This window comes from Camarhynchus parvulus, chromosome 5 (genome assembly GCF_901933205.1).
Source record: "Camarhynchus parvulus chromosome 5, STF_HiC, whole genome shotgun sequence".
NCBI classification, from domain to species: domain Eukaryota; kingdom Metazoa; phylum Chordata; class Aves; order Passeriformes; family Thraupidae; genus Camarhynchus; species Camarhynchus parvulus.
Window position 1 is genome coordinate 17,404,178 of NC_044575.1, and position 19,122 is coordinate 17,423,299.

Consider the following 19,122-nt stretch of genomic DNA (forward strand, 5'->3'; position numbering starts at 1 on the left):
CCCACCTTCCCCTCTACCCACCTGGTGGGGGCAGGTCAAACTTCATCTTGCGCAGTTCAGTCATTGACACCTGCAGCTGCTCGATGACGGCATCGTCCTCGTACTGCAGGGAAGCAGCAATTTTCTCCTGCAGAAATTCACGTAAATCTTCCAGTGTCATCTTCAGCAAGCGCTCTGGGGGATGGGAGAAAGGAGTAATGGCAGTGGCACAGACAAATTTCAGGGTAGCATGAGCGTGGGTTACACCACGCTTTGGTTTTATCTGGGACTCTGCTGCTGTTCCCACTCCACAGTGGGACAGTCTGAACACTTCTGCCTCTCTCCCACCTTCCCACTATTGCTCAGGGTCATCAAAACATGTATATATCCATACCACCTGAGCAGTAGCTTCTCAGTGGCAGGACAATGGCAGGGCTGGGAGCTGTGCTGATGCAGATGCAGGGTTTAGGCCATTTCTGGAAGTTCTCACCAATGCCTCTAGGAGGAGGAAAAGCTCCATGAGACAGGTCCTAAGCATCAGGCTGAACAGCCACTGCTGACAGCTGCCGCCACCAGCCAGGGATGCCAACCTGCACCAGCAAGCAGGGATGCAGGAAAAGGTGCTGGCCCTTACAAAGGTTGCAGACAGGGATGGGATACAGGCAGAAATGGGTTGTAGGAAGAGATGTCAACCTGCACTACACATTCCTCAGGGAGGCGAGATTTTACAGCCAAACTGAAACATCTGCCTGCCTGCCAGTTTCTCATTTGCTGCAGACAAATAGGATACTTCAAGATTTATTTATGGATAGCCTGTTCTTCATTTAACTGAGGGAAGAACAGGGTGGCTGTTTGCAGAAGCCAACACATGCAGTCCCATGAATTCTGCTGCCCAAAGGCTCTCATCACACACTCCTGCCCCAGATGAAGGCCAAACAAGTGACACAACAAGACTATCAATTTATGGGAGTGAAGGGGTTCAAAGTTACAAAGATCTCGAGGTAGAAACATCACTGCCTAAGTGTTATGCAAGACAACCAGGTTTTGATAATTTTAGAAGTGTGTTAGTGGATTTTCTTGTCCCTCTACAGACTTTTCAGTTGAGCCACCACATAAAGTTCTGCAGACAGATGGGCTGCTGTCTGCATTGCCCCTAAAAGCAATTTGTGGGGCACAGTACATAGGAAGAAGCAGCTGGGAGCATTTCAGGTGTGGTTTCTGTGTGCTGAGTAAAGCAAGTCAATCCTTATGGCATCTCCTTTCCTCCCCTGGAATGTGCCTCTTGTGGCCAGTGCAAGGCACCAAGAGGCTGGAAGTGGCCAGCAAGGCTTTTCAGGTCAGCAGCACAAGGGTGGCCCAGCATGGTGCCACCAGACCCACAGGGGATACAGTCAGGTGGGACCTTACTTTTGTGCAGTTTGAGGATGGTGTAAGCCATGGCTGTCAGCACCCGCTCCCCTTCCAGGATGTAGATATCCCACAGCCGCAAGGTCAGCGTGAATGGGGTCTGTTTTAAACACACAGACAAATCACAAATGGCATGATGAAACAGAGGCTGCTGCCATCACTGCATCACCTTGGACCAAATCACACAACAGGGCTAGGCTCTGCAAGTCAGGAATTAATCTAAAACACAAAAATGTCTTTTAGCGTCTATGGCTTTGCCTTAAAGCTAATGAACTTGGGTGGCTGGAGAAATATTTAAAACCCATCCATGAATGCAGAAAAAAGAGAAACTTCCCTCACAAGCATGCTAGCATGTGGATTCCCCTACCCTGGAGAGAGTACCATCATCTTTCAGCCTTGTGAGCACAAAAAACAACTCCTGTATCCATCCAGATTTCCCAGAAGGGCTATTTATGGGATAGGTCTGAAAGCCCAATGATGCATCACTAAGCATTAAAAAAACATTCATCTGGTGTCCAAAGAAGAGGTTTTTCTTATATACAGGCTTATTTCTGCCTGCTAAAAACACCTCTGCAAATGGTTTTCATTTGCACCCAGACCCAATCTGACAAACAGGACTGAACTGATGCCCAAAGTGATGGAGCAGCCCATACCTCCCACCAAAGATCTAAGGCACCTCACCAACACAGAAATTAATATTAATCCTACTGAGATGTTTAGGTTCAAATTTAGGATACTGCACTGACTCTCCAGCGTTTTGCGCAACTAACCATTGTAGCGCTTGTACCACATGCTACTGCAGTTAAAGAGATTGTGCATTTTATACAGCTTTCAGTGGCAAAAGCAGTGAGTTCCCTCTCAAGGAGAAGGGGCCATCCACTGTTTTATAGAAGACAGGGCAGCAGAAAATTGAGACTGGAGCACACAGATGTCCTAAATATTAGCAAGTCTGGACATTGCATTCAAGTTCAGTAGGCACAATGCTGATCCTAAAAATGAAGTAGTGTCTTGGCTCAGAACTAGCAAATTAGCTCTGGACAAATCAGGGTAATTTTCTTTCACTTCCACCTTTCCAGTCCCAATCTGCTTCGTTGCCTGCAGCTGCTGCATTGGTATTTGTCAAGGTTTGTGCCCCCAGCTCTTCTTCTTTCTATGTTGTCTCCAGAGCCAAAGTGAGGTTAATTGCCTTTGCAGCAGTGCCAGTGGGCAAGAGAAAGATCTCTCCTGACTCTGAAGTTTATACTGCTGATGCTGAGCCATCTCCCTGCGACTGCTTGTGATGAGGCAGCAGGAATTGGCTTCTCATCAGTGACATGCAGTTATTTTTTACCTTCTCCCTTATTAATTTTTTTCCTTTATGAGAGTGTGCATAATATCCCGCCTTATAAAATATTAACATCTTCTTCAAGTATGATATTTACAAAAAAACACAGGCAGATTAATCACACATGCAAACAGGAGAGCAGCAAAAAAACCCCAGAGCATCCTCACCCGGTCAATGAAACACTGCAGGAACCACTTGGTTGTGTAAATCCCAGTGGTCATCTGCTCCTTGTCCTGGGGGAAGACAGCAAAGAGAGACAGGCATTTCATCAGGCTGATTACTGGAGGTTCAAGCAGCTCATAAGGCTTTGGGGGAGGTTAGTTGGTTGGTTTACTTATTCCGGGATCTGGGTGCAGGACATGGCTGTGGTTCATCTCCCATGTCCCAAGAAAGCCCCTGCTTTACACACCAGTGCTGAAGCCCTGCTTTGGTCCTTTGCCCAAGACATCCACTGAACCTGGTCCTCAATGTGGCCAGACTTCAGCCATAGTATTGGAAAGGGATTTCTGGGAGAAGCTTTTCTGGCCTAATACCTACTCCAGGGATTTATAAAACCCTTCCAGGAACTCAAACCACTCACTCCTTGCAGAAACTCCTTTTTGTTTCCATAGCAATTCCCATGTGAGCCTCTTGGAGCACAGTCAAGGCGGCTTTGGAAGCATCACCTGGTTTACATGGCATGACTGCTGAAGGAGCAGGACAGCCTGACAGGCTAAGGAAAACTTAGAAACCTCACCATCACCACCTTGGTCTAACATTTCTCCATCTGGTGCCCAGTGCTGGCATGTGTGCAGAGCTGACATGACCTCTGCTGCAAAGCCAATGAAGCAGTGGGGATGGGAAGAGAAAGAAGCCCATGGGATGAATGGCCAGCTCCAGCCTTTGCTTCTGGCTGGTGCTGTGCACCTGCAAGCCTGGACAGCCTTCAGGAGCAGGAGGAATGAGCAGCTTTCTGAGTTATTCCCGTCCCCTCCCCTGCCCATGACTATAATTAAGTGAAAACCTATCATGGCTCTGTTTCACTTTTACAGCTATTTGCAGCATGAAGCAAGAGCTGTTGCAGATGATGGTAATACAAACACCTTTTGCTGGAGATGGGGGTTACCAAGCCTCTTGGGAGCGTAAGAGAACTTTAGGAGTCTGGCCACTGAACACCAGCTGTCTACACCAAATGCAAAGGGGGGCAAGGCAAAAGAAAAAAAGGGAGAAAGCAGGTGCAGCAAAATAGTGGCCTGGACATAAGACTGGAGTTGGTGTGCCCTGCAGATGCTCCTGCAGCCACCAAATGGGCCTGTACCATCTGCTAGAGAGAAAAGCAACTGGATGTGCCCAAGCAACAAAACACCCAGCACATCTTATGTGCCTCCTGACTTAAAACAACAGCAAAGCACTTGGAGCTAATAATTACTGAAATAAGACTCCAGACAGACCAGCATCAGCCTTTGGGCCTTGCAGCTGGTACAAGCAAGCACACAGTCCAGCCACACTGCTGCTCCTCCTGCTGCAGGCTCTGTAAGCCTTCCTGGCTCTCCTGGAAGCCTTTACATTTTAGCAGTCCCTCCACTAATGATGATCAGCAAGCAAATGATTACCATTCACCTCAGCAAGATTTGAGCAACCCATTTAATAAATGCCTGCCTCTGCAGCTGAAGCAGTCCTGTACGGTTAGAAATATGTTCAGCTGTGAATCTGTTTGGCAGAACACTATATGAACTGCTTTATCATTAAAATGTGGCATTATTATAGGAAGACTGACAGTAAAGAGATACCATGTGCTTCTTCAGTTTGGGGAACAGTTTGTTTAAAATTTGCTCGTGGTGGGCTTGAAACCTCTGCAGCTTCGGGAACCCAGGAATGAAAAAACCTTAACAAGAAAAGACAAGAGAAATAAAAAACATCAGGGAAGCTCTGCAGCAGTGACAGGGATAGACTGATTCTCTATAAACTCATCTCTTGCATCGCCTGTTGAAGTTGGCTGAACAACAGGGTGCCCAGCTACCTCCCTTTCACCCTCCTTTCCAGAGGTCACCCCTCACCACATCTGGGCAACAGGACCCTCAGACCAAGACCAGCTGGTCCTTCTCACCCAGCTCCCACTGCCTGCCTTGGCCAAGAGCTCTCCAAACACACCTCAGTGCTTACCAAGGTTCAGAGGAAAGCTGGAGATGTTTGAACACTACAAGCTTGTTCAGTGCCCTGTAATCTAGTGGGACACACATTTAAGACTGTCCAAAGTTAGCAAGCCATAAGGTTTAGCTCTCTGCCCATGAAATAACTCTCTGTGCATAGATTACTGCTAACCACAAGTAAGATGAAAGGATCTCTAATGTGTTTGAAGTAAAATAATACATCACACATTTAGTGGAATGATATCTACAGTTAGTGTGGATACTCTTGGATGTACTTCTGTGAGACTTCTTACAAACTCATAACCTTGAGTTAATTGATTGCTAAGGGCAAGGAACCCTGGAGGCAGGACAGCACTTCTGTGAAAGTGTTAATTACTGAGCACTAAAGCTCAGGTGGGTAAAACTCGGGTTTTTTTGATAAGAGCTTGTCTACCTCCAAGAGTGAAGTTCAGCTCGCCAGTCAGGCTGCACAAGTAGTTGAGCCTCACCCACTTTAATTAAACCAATATGTGAGGAGAAACAAAGCTCTACCGACCAAGCTGAACAATGTTCCCTTGCTGTGGCAGACACCCTGCCCCAGCCCAGCCTTACCATGCATGGCGTGGCGCTGGTTGGTGAGCAGCTGCGCCAGCGCCCAGAACGCATCCTCTTCGTTCAAGTACATCAGGAGGATGGCTGCAATCTGGCTCATCCCTTGGCAGTAGCTCACTTCCTGCAACAGTCAAGAGGGGCACACGTGCTGCCATGCTGGCAGAGCCTACCATAATGCTAAAGCTGCCTGTATTTCCCTCTCCTCTTCCAAGGTCTGTCTCATTTCAAAGTCTTTACCATTTATGTCCAAATTCACAGCTCCCATATGTCTACAGCACCTACTATGTTACTGACTCATGGATTAGTTTGGGTTGGAAAAGGACCCTTGAAGATTATCTCATCCAACCCTCCTCAGGGACAGCTTCCACCAGACCAGGTTGCTCAAAGCCCCATGCAAACAGACTTTGAACACTTCCAGGATAGGGCATACACAACTTCTCTGAGCAATTATTTCCATGCCTCACCATTTAAAAAAATGTTTTCCTTATGGCCAATCTATCTTTGGGATGACAAACAGCATGTGGCTCCAATGCTGTTTTGCATTCTTTCAGCCATATGAGCACTGAAGTAATTAAACAGTAAATAAATCTGGTAAACATTTATCTGGCATGAGGGAGGCTCCTTAACTAACCCCCTGAGCATCTTCTAACTGTCCCCTCTTGGAGGTGGAGACAGTAGGTTCAGCTGCTAATTTCAGCTTATTCTGCCTGTATCCTTCAGCTAAAAATTACTGGTTTGCTGTAGTAAATAAGTGTTTTCAACAAGGATACCATTTGGTGTAAGACAAGAAGTCAGAAACATGACAGACTGCCAGAAAACTAGTGTTGCTGAAAAGCCAAAGGGCAATCCCTTGTTCTTTGCTGACACTCTAAATCTGCCAGATGTCATTTACCAGGTGACAAAATGAACAAGGGAATGAAACAACTGTGGAAAGAGTCTTGTGCTGCCAGAGATTCTTGCAGCTCTCTGTACAACCCACTATTAGGACTTAAAATTGGAATTACCACTGGCTAAATAAGTGTGTGTTTATTACATATATTTACACATGAAAATATATATGTCTACACAAATACACACACATATAAAGCTTTTCTTTAAATCTTTACATATATATATATATTAAAATATATATAAAGCACAATGCTCTTCATGTTAACTGGAATTGCTACTTACAGTGTTATAAACTGAGTATGCTGACAGGACGTGGAAGAGTGCCTGTTGCCTGGGGAGAAAGAAGGACATTAAAACACCTGAGCATGAGCTCTCTAGCTTCATGAACACACCAGTACATACACACAGAGAGCAAAGATTCTGAAAACACCCAACCAGCTGGTACTTAACACTTTTGCAAGGAGCAGGGCTCACAGAACCAGAAAGCTCGTTCCTTGGAGACTGGGTAGGGCAGCCAGGTGTGACTTACCCCAGTGACAAAGTCACTCCTTCAAACCTCTACAACCCAATGTGTCATGAAGACCCCATCCCTCCCAGATCCTGATGGGCCCACCCCATCATCCCAGCCATCCCAAACCAAGCCTTCTGGAACTGTGAGCCTTGGGGGACAAGGCACTGCTTGGCTCGAGAACTGGGGCTGAGCCTGCTCCAGGGTGGACCTCTCTGAAGAAAGAATCAGCAGCCCCAGCACCTGTGGGTCACACTGTGTGGTGATAGTTTGAGGAGAAGGCAAAGATGGCTTTGCTCTGAGCCAGGGGACTGCTGGCTGCTGATCCAGCTCATCCCTCACAAATGCACTGGCAGGACTGCCCATATAAGCCACAGAAGCCTTCCAGACTCACTTCACTCCGTAGCGCTCTCGGAACATGATGTGGTTTCGGAAGGTGCGGTTAACATCCAAATCTATCTGCTTGATTTCCGATGAAAAACTCTTGGCTTGCTCTTTCATTTGCTGGAAGGGAGAGGAGCAGAGAAGAGGCAGGAATCAGACACCATCTCAGCCTGTACCTCTCTCCACCAGGGAGAAGGCAGGATTCCTGCAGCAGGAGTGGCAGCCTGGGAGCTGCACAGAGCTATCCAGAGCAGGGGACATTGCTGTCCTGCAGTGAACAATGAACTGCAGCCTGGAGGTGAGCCCCTGAGCCCTTGTCTGTGCTGCTGGCCCAGGGAGAAGGGGATGACCCCACACTCACTTCCTAAGACAGCAGCAGCTGCCAACCCAGCCTTTGCCCATCTTCCAATGCAGATACTGAGTTTTCAGAATCTAAAACCTTTACAATTCAATTCCACTCTCATTTATTTTGATTTCTTTGCCTGGCTAGCTGTCATAAAGCGTTGAGAGCTCTGTTGATCCTTAAGGAACCAATACACAGATGTACACAGCACTGTCAGCTTTTCAGAAGCTCAATCATAATAAAGCCCAAACTGTTATGACAGACTCTGTGATCTCCACTACTACTTTCCCTGAAGAAGAGAGTCATCTTTAGTTTAAGGAGTTTCCACTGTTAAGAAGAGCAGTCCTGGAATATTCTCTTGGACTGGTACAAATTTTAAGAAATTGGTAGAGTCTGGAACAGAAGCTAATCTCAAAGCCAAGAATCCCCATGTTCCCCCCAGGCTGGCTAATCATTTAAGGCAGCATCACACGGAAAAAGGATTTAAGTCCACTGCAAAAAAATGAAAATTCAAATGAAAGTTTAAGACCACCTCATCCAATTGTGCCCTAAGAGCCCCAAGATGAAGATGCTCCATGGACAAATCTCACTGCAGTCCCATCTGCAACCTGCTGGTTCAGCTCTGTACTGCAGGCAAGGACCACTATGCTATAGCTAAGCATCTCATCTCACAGCCTTTAGATACCACCAGTGATCATGCCCTCCTCCTTTAATGTCTCCAGGGTTAACTGCAGGAAGAAAATACATTTTGTGACTGTCTTCAGGCACACTGAGATTCCACAGCAGGTTGAAGGCAGCAGAGATAAGCACCAAGCCCAACTTGCCTTGAGCTCAGAGTCAGGACCCCTCCTGGCTCACAGAGGAGACAGAAAATAGAACATCTGCACAGATACTTATCATCTGCTCCAGCAGCTGCCATCCTATGAATGCTTATCAGCCTGACACCAGGCGCCTCCAGGCTGCTGTTGACCTCCCAAGGTGGCCACATCAGCTCTGGTGAACATCAGAAGGTCATTAGCACCCACATGTGTCCAGCACAGCCAATACTTTGGATGATCACAGCATCTTGGGAATATTAACACCAACCTTGAAAGCAGCTGTATGGAGGGGCAATAGTAAAGGGGCTATTTTGAATTATTGCCTACACAGGACAAGTGAGGATAAAAGTGGTGATGGAATGAAGATCTGATGAACAACATAATTTCCCTGCTGTAAATAGTGAGGTCTCTGTATTCTGTGGCTCCCTGCCCTCTATAAAGCAGACAGACTACCTGAGAGAATATGACTATTCATGTGCACTGGGTCACTTCAGTTCAAATTTTCCTGCTAAAGGCCCTCTTGTTTTCCCCGCCAGAACAACACAGAAATTTCCCAAAGTAATTACCTTACTTTGGGTATTTTTAAATCATTGCACGTGAATGGCAGGTAGGTCACATAGGACTTTGTCAACTCCATGGACCCAGGAGGCTTTACTAATTGTGCAGACATTAAAAAAGAAACACAAGATGGGTTATTCTCCTTTTTTCCCTAATGTAAATAACCTGGGGGCTCCACAGATGCTCTGTTGAGCTCATTAGTGCTGTGAGTCCTGCAAGCTGGTGGCAGAGCAGAGGCTAGAAAGCTGTAAGTCCCATCCCAAAGACCTTGTACAAAGTAGTGGGTAAAAGCCAGGATACCTCTGCTCTGCCCCATGGCCAATATGTTTCTCCTGCTGCTTTCTCAAGCTCCCCTCATGTCCTCTGGCTGCAGCTAATAAACCCCAGAGAGGCAGAGCATCACACCTACATGAAAAGCGTGGATGTCCCATGGTAGCCTTCAGGCTTTTGTGCCATGGGCCATACCCCAGGGAGAAATGGGGTGGCCTTGGAACCAGTTCCTTCAGGACACAAGTCTGAGGCTGAGGCTTAGCCCCTTCAAAGCAAAACCCCTCATCCAGGACCTGCACTGAGCCTCTCCTGGAGGAAATTAGGGGAGAGCTAATTACTGGCAGCAGGCAGCACCAAAGAAGAGGTAGATTAAGATGATCTTGTAGAGGGTTTGCATCCAGCAAAGCCTATTAGCCCTGAAGCTCCTGTTTATCGCAGACCCCTCTGGAGCACAGATAACTCCTTGTGACTTTCATTTGTTTGGATTGCTTCCCTGCCTGTATAGCACAGCTTTGAGGGAGGGAGCACAATTCTAATCTGCATGCTGGGAGAGTCTCCTTATCTGTGCTTACTGTGGTGAGCCCAGCCTGCCTTCCCCCAGCCCCTGCGTGTGCCTCCATCCCTGCGGCACCTCGCCAGTAACATCCACGCTTGGCTAACTATGAGTGTTAGCATTGCCCTGCTTAATAGGCAGGGAATTTTAGAAACACCTGTTGGAAGCAGCACTCAACCTCCTGCCTCTGAACAATAATTGTCTCCACAACACCTTGATCCTCGCCCTGGTACATGATGCAAAATAAATTGTAATATAGGCTTGGAAAAAAAGTTAATTATCCACCAAGGGCTTCCACATGCTGCCTATGGAAAGCTTCCCCTCACTCTTCCCTGCATCTTTCTCTAAAGAAGCAGTAACACTGACAGCAGCTTTGCTCCCAACTTCCAGCAGAATAAATGGAAGCAGCATATTATAGAAAGCAGCCAACTAACATGCTAGCAGACCCCAGCTTAATATAAACCCATGGACAAAGAAGTGATACCCTTTGCATTTTCAGTCCTCACCAAACCAGCTTCATCAACCAATCTAACTTCCCTATCATCCTCCTACTGCTGTCTTTGCCAGGTAGAGCCCATACCTCATATTTTCCTTCATTCTCCTTCTTCATCTTCTCAACATCCAGCAGAAGTGACCAGACCTGGCCTCGCACCTGAAGCGGGATCCCTTTGTACACACGCCGGCACATCTGCAGAGAGGAAAACATGTGCAAGGTCAGCTGGGTCCTGCTGGTGGCAAACACATTTTCTGCATGGTTTGCTGCTGCAGATAATCAGCCATCTGAGCAGACACCCCAGGCATTCATTTGCTCTCTCTGTGCTGGCACGGAGAGGGCATCTCCGATCTGATGGATGAGCTGAGTACCTGCATCCATCAAAGACAACTACTCAGTCAAAATCATTGAACCAGAGAATCATAGAACAGTTTGGTTGAAAGGGACCTTACAGATCATCTAGTTCCAACATCCTTGCCAAGCACAGGGACACTTTTCACTATACTAGACTGCTCCTAATCCTATCCAGCCTGAACCTTGAACATTTCCAGGGATGGGGCATCCACAGATTCTCTGGACAACCTGTGCCAGTGCCTCACCATCCTCACAGTAAAGAATTTCTTCCTTACATGTAATCTAAACCTGCCCTCTTTTAGTTTAAAACTGTAGCCTCTTGTCCTATCACTATCTGCCTGTGTAAAAAGTCATTCTCCCTTGTTTTTACAAGCCCCCTTTAAGTACTGGAAGACCACAATGAGGTATCCTCAGAGCTTTCTCTTCTTCAGGCTGAACAACTCAACCTGTCTTCATAGGAGAGAGGTCTTCGTTCACTTCATCTCACAGATGCTTCTTCCCTTTTTCTTGTAATAAACCTCCCATTAAATTTCAATGGAAAACAGAAAAGAAAAAAAAAGGGTTTTTTTTCATTGCTGACTACTTCCATTAAAAGAAAAAGCTTCATAAGAAAGAAAAATATCCTTTTCTGAAAACTTTCCTTCCTTTCATTCATCCCACCTGTGAAATGCCTTGCAGCTGCACTACAAAACCCACAGTAGCACTCCTCCGGATTCCTGAGGAATCTTGGGTACACTGAAGGACCTGTGGCACATGCCCAAACTCCAGTCATGGAGGGTATTTATGTTGCCTTATGGTGTTCTCTCAGAACCAGGCAATTCCTTGGGAGGGGTCAGAGGTGCCAGATTTCCTGTCATGAGAATGAGCTTGGAGCTGAGAAGGGCAGTGCCTGATCAGGCAATCAACTGGAGCTACTGTCACTACCTGGTACAAATGCATCCAACCACCTTCAAAATCCCTCTTCTTTTTCCATAGGGTGTTCTGCTTCATGCAATGAACAGTGATGGCAAGAGAAGAACTGCAATCCCCAGGGAAGCACAAGATCCCAGCAGAAGGTTTTCTGGATGCAGGCTTGCCACATTCCCATTGCCCCACCCAGCTGAACACCTGCTTCTCTTGCCTTTCAGACCCACCTTGCACCACCAGCTCTTTTATTTCCAACCTGACTTTTGAAGGTCAGCCTCTCACAAGGACATTAAGACCTTAACCATGGCACTGTGCTGGCTCACGGCCTCCATGAACACAAACTGACACTCATTATTTCCTTACTGTCTTCATGGCAGCATTGCATGCAGCATTGCATCTACTGAGGGCAAAACCAGGAATGGTGGTCCTTGTCCCAAAGACTTACAAGACCAGGAGGTAAGACAAGAGGTGGGCTTCAAGCAGAGAGGCTAGGGCACAGCAAAGAACTAACACTATCCCAGTCAAAAAAAGTATGTAAAATAACTCTGTAGTCTGTAGGACCAGGAGAACCAGATGTTTATGAGAATGCTTTTCTACTCCATTACAATAAATGTTTCAGTACTTCTGCTGACAGAGGAAGTGTCTGCAACATACCCTGATCCTGAAAAGTGTAATGGATATTCAACATTTAAAATGCCATCCTCAGAACTCCCCAAATGCTTGCTCTGCCCCAAGCATTGCTTTGCACCAGCTGTGAAGGTCCAGCACATAGCCAGGATGAAATCCTGCAGAAATCCTTTACCAGATCCTGCCCTTCCCTCTGTATGCACCAAATAAAAGCTGCCCTCCAAAAGCAATCTCGCCAGCAAGACATGCCCAAGGAAAGCCACCATCCTCTTCAACTGCATGCTGCATTTCAAGTGGGACATCACTAATTCACCATCTGCACACCCAAAGGCTCATGGAAGGAGGTGCTTCTAAGGACAGCAAATCTTCATACCATGTGGGGCAGATTCATCCCCATTTCCCAAGAGTCATTAAATCAGGATGAAAGAAGTGCAATGCATCAAGAGACACAAAGCAACAGGATTAGATGAGCCACATCCCCAAGTAGTAGGTTCACACAAAAGCCTGGCTCCTGCAAGCACTCATGCCTTTATGAAGCAAAAGCTGAGGCGGAATCAAGAAACCAGAATATGTACCAATTCTGACAAGAACACCAATTCTGAAAACATTACTTATTTCCAGTGGATTACAAGAGACTGACTGACAGCTGCCAAGGCATATGATGATATTCAGGTTCGTGGGAAGGAAATAATTTTGTTTTGAATTTTCAGAGCTGGTATTGTTGTACTTTAATGAGTGCAACCCTCAGTGGCATATAGTAATGTCTCTAATGATTTTCTTTACACAAGTGCTAAAGGAACAGGGAAGGTACACAACATGCTGAGATGGAACTGAAATGAAATGCCTTCCTTTTATTTACCCACGGGCTTTCCTCCTCCCACCACCTCCAGACATGCAAGTGATAAAACCTCAGAGCTGTGAGTCACCCAGAAAAAAATGAGCAACTTTTCTTCATCATGAAACTTGAAGGAAAACAGGGAAGTTACCATACAAGCCGTATTTATGATGGGATGAAAAGACGGAGGTAAGGCAGCACATGATGATAACTCCTGTACCACATGACAGTCAAAAACAACCCTCAAGGTCACTCTCTTTTAAACCACTCAGCCCTTACAGATGGGAAGAGAGCATCTGGATCATGTCCCATGCAGGCTGACAGACCAATGCACAGGCAAGAAGAACAAACACCATTCTTCTTCACAAAAGGAGGTGCTGGTGGTCATAGCAATGGTTTGAGACACTGTAGAAAGGCAGTGTCAGCCAAAGACTGAGACCACAGTGTCTAAAACTTGCTCCAGGTTTTGCCACAGGATCATCCTCCCTCTCCAGGCTTTAAAATACAAAGCTCATGGCACAGAGGCCATCATCACCCCATCCCTATCTCTCCCCTGCCCACATATATTCTCTGAGGTAGATGGGATGGGGAAGACTATAGAAGTACAGACTTGAGCTCCATTCTCCTGCACCAGCAATCTCCTCTGAGAAGTACCCAACCAATTGTTCCAGGTCTTGAATACGAGGGATGGAGTCACTGCCTTTAAAGACAGAACATCTTTTTGAAGTAGTAAAGACAGTGAAATTAAAAAAGATTTGGGAGAGGTGGGTTGGTTTTTGAAGCAGAATATACACATTGCAGTTCACCTTCACACTTTGGAGTCTCTCACTGTTAACTTCTCAGTCATGTGCATGGATCACCAGGAAAAGACTGCAGGAGCAATGCCCAAATTTTGGGTATCCATGGTAATATCTCCAACATCTTAAAGTGCTGGAGACATATGCTGGATATATACAAGGGCTTGAAAGGGATATCACCTTCCTCAATTCCTTTAGGACTCAAAGAGTAATCCTCCCAAAGAGAAAGGACTTCTTCACATCCTCTACCAGTGATGCGCCAGAAGAACTGAGCTGTGCAAATCCTCACCTGGAGTGGAAGATTTCCTTTGAGTACCACAAAACCTGCTGACCGATGATGTGGCCTTGCAGAATGCTTGGGAGACTGGACATCAGCATGCATGGCTTTCTTTCCATTGACTTAATGACTGATCCCAACTCAGCTGTTGTGCCTGCAGCTGGAGCCTATGCAGCTATTCCTGATGGGATACCATCACAGCAGGGGCAAAGTTAAATCCTGAAGCTGGTGAGCCATGGGCAAGCATTTACAGTTATTGCCCAGGCTACCTTTGGAGGAGAGGAAAATGCTACCTGCCTTTCCAAAATGGGAAAAAAAAAAAAAGAAGGCAAAGCCACCCTGCAACTCCCAGACAGAATCCCCCTTCCCTCCCATGGCATTTGAGGCAAGAGATCTGACTTCAGCCAGCCTTGGCACGACAAATGTCTGCTGGTGTCCCTGGCATTAGCAGACAGTTCACTCTTGGGGGTTGTGTCAGTTCATACAGATCCCCGATTCATCCTAAACCGCTTTGCTAGCATGCACTGGATTAAGTGCTCTGCACTCCCATGACCTTAGCAGAGGCAAAGCTACCCCCCTGCACAAAGGCAGGCTTTGCCTAAAAGCCAGACATCTATAACCAGAGACATCCCTCTCTAAAGGTCCCATCCCACATGGCCAGCAGCAAGATGCAGCTTGCAAATCATGCAGAGGTCATATCCTCCTCCTATGACTGATGCTTCTGGCTGAAATCCATTTCAGGGCTATGATGAATAAATTATCCTGCTGTTGCAGCACACACACCACAGCCTTTTTTAATCAGCAAAACTGTGCTGCCTGAACTGTGTAGATTCTTACAAGGCACCAGCCATTTCCTAACCTTCCCAAGCAAAGTCAGGCTGGTGTTTAAACTTGGGTTCAAATCAGCAGTGAAGAGGAGACAGACATGAGCCTCCCTGTGCTGAACCCTGAATAACGCAGTTTAGCACTTCTTTGCTGGTTTGACATACCTTAACTCTGCAAAACAATGTCATCCTTTCATGGACTCCTTTATTTTCGTACCCTTTCCCAGTGGAAATTCAGCCAGAAAAAAGCACCATTGCATCATTCTAACCCCACCCATATGAGGAATTGTGCTGAATGTCACTCTTTGCTGATCTTGAAATTAAATCATATTGTTACAAAATGTATCTAGAACAGAGATGGAGACAGATCTAAGGCAATGATGAGCACAGGGAGCCCCAGGGCATTACTTTAATTAAGATAATCCTATTTGTTGCTCATCCCGAAACAGGTTATGCCAGAAATTATTTCAGTTCCTAGCCAGGCCATTCTAGTCAAGGAACTGTAAAAGGTGCCACTATTTTTTTCAGCTTTATTTCCAATAATCAGTGACAGTCACAAGACCCAGACTGCCATCAGCAGCATGCAAGGATGCACACAGGCTGCAGGTGGGGGAACAAAAAGCCAAACCCGCTGCTCTCTGGCGGTGGCTCATGCCAAGGGTCTGAAAAAGCTGCTTGCTTGCCCACTGACAGGTGGCTGCTTTGGGGTCAATGCCCTGGATGGATACACAACCTCACTCCTCCTGCTGACATTTCACAACACAGAAGATGAGACAACAACCTAAGCCTCGATCAGATACTAAAATGATGTAAAACACAAAGGCTTGCTTGCTAAGTCCCTCTTCATCAAGCACTAGATATGATCAGATATCTGCCAGCTCCAGCACATGAACAGGGACTGAAAAGGTTGGCCCTTAAGTCCAGGAAGTCTCAGTCTGGAAAATAAGATGGGTTTCTACATTATTCAAGCAGAGTCAAAGTCAGGGCAACTTCCCTGTGAAACTGCTTGCGGTTCCTGCAGCAAGATTTTTTTTTCCCCTCTAATAAAGCACAGCATATCAAAATTAACATCAAAGGGAAGGTTCTTGTTTTCAGTAAGAGGATTTTTTCAAAGATGACACCTCAGTAATTGTTAAAATAACACAGAGTGGCTGTCTTGTGACATTTGAGTTTCTATCATGTCAGCCAAGTGGTGAAAACAAACTTGAAGGAAACATGCAATGCAGATGTGGCAGCCTGAGCGCTCAGAGAGGGAACAAAATCAACCCACTCTACTTTAGAAAAATCAGATCAAGGGCTTGTCACATTTACTTTAGCTAGAGCAAAACACACAGCCTCTGAAATGACTGTGATCCCAGCATAAGGTCCTTGAAATGCCACAGTTGAACTGCATCCAGCTGTGGCAGCAGGAATATCTGAGTAGCTTCCACACTCCTGACACAAGAGCATGCGGTTTCACATCTAAGTGTAGGATAAAACCTGATTTTACTTTTTTTATTAAAAGAAGGCACACTTCTTTTGTGCCTCTCGGTGTCTTTGCATTTAATGGTGTGTGGCTGCTACAGACCTTACAGCCTGCACTTGCCTTGGTGCCAGGCAACGGGTGTTAGGCTGGACAGGACTGAAACCAAAGCTCCTTTTTACTCCCCAGGGTCACCAGACTGCTCCTTCCCCGCTTGGGGCCAAGCACTGCTTCTCTCTTTGCTGGGAGAGGGGATGGCCATTTCCGGTGTCCCAGCATGGGACAATGCCACCTCTGTGTCCAAGAGTCATTGACCATTTACAGGCTGTTATTCATAACATCCTTTATTCTACTACAAGAGCTTTCTCATTTTCTGACCCCAAGACCCTCAAAACCCACTTGTCAGTCTGACCTTTCGCCAGCCAGCAGATCTGAGTGACATCAGCTACAGTGTGCTCAACACCCCAATAATTATCAAGGGAAATCCAAAACAGACAGCAACCACTCATCACTGCTCCCCATCACTCATGCTGGATCCTGCCTGTCCTCACCATCTCACCCAGGAAAGCCAAGGTGTGCTAAAACCACTCATCATTACCCACCCCAAACACCCTCCAGGACCCGAAGGAATTCCCTCTACCCCACTGGAATTTGGTGGTTTACCCACAAGGTCACTAACCAATTAGTGCTAACTTCTAATTAGAAAGAACCAAGTCACACGAGAGCCTCTGATTTTGCCTGTGGAGCAGCACTGATTAACAAAATAATTAGAACTACCCTGAAGTGAACAGAAGGATTATAAAACCTCAAGCCCACCTCCACACCATCTCTGCTGTCATTATTAAGATGATTTTGTTTCTGTTTTGGTTTTTTTTTTGTTTGGTTGGGTGTTTTTTTTTTTTTTTTTGTTGTTGTTGTTGTTTGTTTTTTGGTTTTTTTTGTGTTTTTTGTTTTTGTTTGTTTGTTTGGTTGGTTGGTGTTTTTTTTGTTGTTTTGTTTTGTTTTTTTTTAAGAGTGAGACATGTAAGTCAGAACAGGACTTTTACCTTGACTGGTAACCCAGAAATTTCTAGGAAAGCTTTAAAATATTAAAGATAACAAGTAGAATCAGGCAATGTTCCAGAGATCTCTGGTTTTTCTGTTGACTTTTTGAAAGCCTGACTCATCGTAAGGATCCATCACACGCACCCTTCCAGCCATACACTCTTTTTCTTTCTTTACCTTGTCACTGTTTCTGTATTTGCCCCACTTCTTCAGCATCTTAAGCCACTTGTCCACACGTTCTATTTCCTGCTGTTTTTGCTGGTGCAAGGGAGAAGAAAAGACAAATTTAAGAAAAAGAAGCCCCAGGAGATGCCTCTTGAAAACACAAAACTTCATTCTCTTAGGTTTAAACTTCTATGCAAAGACCTCACATCAGGGATGGGAATAATCCACAGGCACATGCAGAAACTGGTAATTTCAGCACTTGGTAATTAAAAGCAGCATTGATGAAAATGACAAGACACACAGGCTTAACATAAGAAAGCATTCCCAGGAGTATTTCCTGACAATAAAAATCTTTGCAGGTCCAGCTAGACTCAAATCCCATCACTGTATCAGATCATAAGAAATGTGATTCAGTCCCATTTAGTCCCATCTGTTCTACCAGAGGACATGCTCACATCTCAGGGGAGATGAGGATGGAAGTGATGGTTACCTACAACTTCCATCTTCCCTTGCACATGCAGTCCCCTTTACGAGCCACAGCTGCTGGGCACTGTGCCAAAGCAGAGGGAAAAGCCCAATATTGCTTTAAGAGGTGCTTTTTCAGTGCCATGTGGAGGAGGAAAGTTGTCTGACCAAGCAAAATAAAAGCTCGAACAGCTGGGCATCGTGCAGAGTCCCCACCTCTGGGCGAGCAGCAGTGACCAGTGGGTGCTGGCTGCCTGCTTTGCTCTTACTTGCTCACTTGTTTCCTCAAAAAACATTCCCTCCCCAGCTGGTGTGAAAAGGATGTCACATCTATGATGACAGAGCTGGCAGCTCTCACCTTCTCCTCCAAGGCGGTGCGGGTTGGCAGCTCCTGCTCGCTGGAAAAGCAAGGGGTCACTGGTTACTCCATGGGCAAGAAAGGGTGTGGGGGAGCACAGGCTGCTGCAGTTCATGGACCACCTCAGACACTTGAGGGGTATGTCCTGGGGACTTTGTGCCCTTCCTACAGCTGTCCCCAGTATGAAAGAGGCAGGGAAAGCACCATCCAAAATCCCACCACCCAACAGGAGCTCTAGGGGGTAATCGAGCACTGGACATAACTAGAAATCCTGGGCACATATTTCCTCTTCAATACAGACATGATCAGCAATTTAAAGGGTGGGGAAGCAGAATTTCTAGACAGCAACTGCTTAAAACCTCCCTCCTACACACAGAACACCTACTACTGTAACTTCTGTTAAGAATCAGAATAAAAATAGTTCTTTTTAAGCATTCTTCCCAGGCACAGGGTATGTAATTCATGTGTGCCTTGGTTAGTATGGAGATTTCTAAAGGAAAGGTTTCCTAAGGGAACCAAAGACGATCAGCTATCTTTTCTGGTCTCTTCCTATACCTCCCTGAATCATCAGGTGCAAACACAGGGGCCTCTCCCTCTGTGGCACACCACAGAGGCACAGGAGCACCAGCCTGCACCTTCTAACACAAGGCTTGTGGTAGGAAATCATTTCTGAGCCTTGTCTTGCAGCAGATGCAAAGCATCAGTGTCTGCACATGCACAGTTGAGGAAGGAGGCCCATGTAGTCTTTCCTCCTGCATTT

The 19,122-nt window shown here is 46.1% G+C and overlaps 1 protein-coding gene across 1 annotated transcript in view; it reads right to left on the minus strand.

Annotated features, from left to right (window-relative positions):
• Positions 1-19,122, minus strand: part of LOC115904182 (USP6 N-terminal-like protein) — a 75,149-nt gene that overhangs the window by 4,741 nt on the left and 51,286 nt on the right. Inside the window, exons 6-15 of the mRNA XM_030949373.1 lie at positions 18,363-18,402; positions 17,552-17,632; positions 10,336-10,443; positions 7,224-7,333; positions 6,604-6,652; positions 5,431-5,551; positions 4,480-4,574; positions 2,878-2,943; positions 1,387-1,486; positions 22-174 (exon numbers count right to left, since the gene is read on the minus strand). Of these exons, the coding sequence (XP_030805233.1) occupies positions 22-174; positions 1,387-1,486; positions 2,878-2,943; positions 4,480-4,574; positions 5,431-5,551; positions 6,604-6,652; positions 7,224-7,333; positions 10,336-10,443; positions 17,552-17,632; positions 18,363-18,402 (923 nt within the window). The remainder of the gene's footprint in view (positions 1-21; positions 175-1,386; positions 1,487-2,877; positions 2,944-4,479; positions 4,575-5,430; positions 5,552-6,603; positions 6,653-7,223; positions 7,334-10,335; positions 10,444-17,551; positions 17,633-18,362; positions 18,403-19,122) is intronic.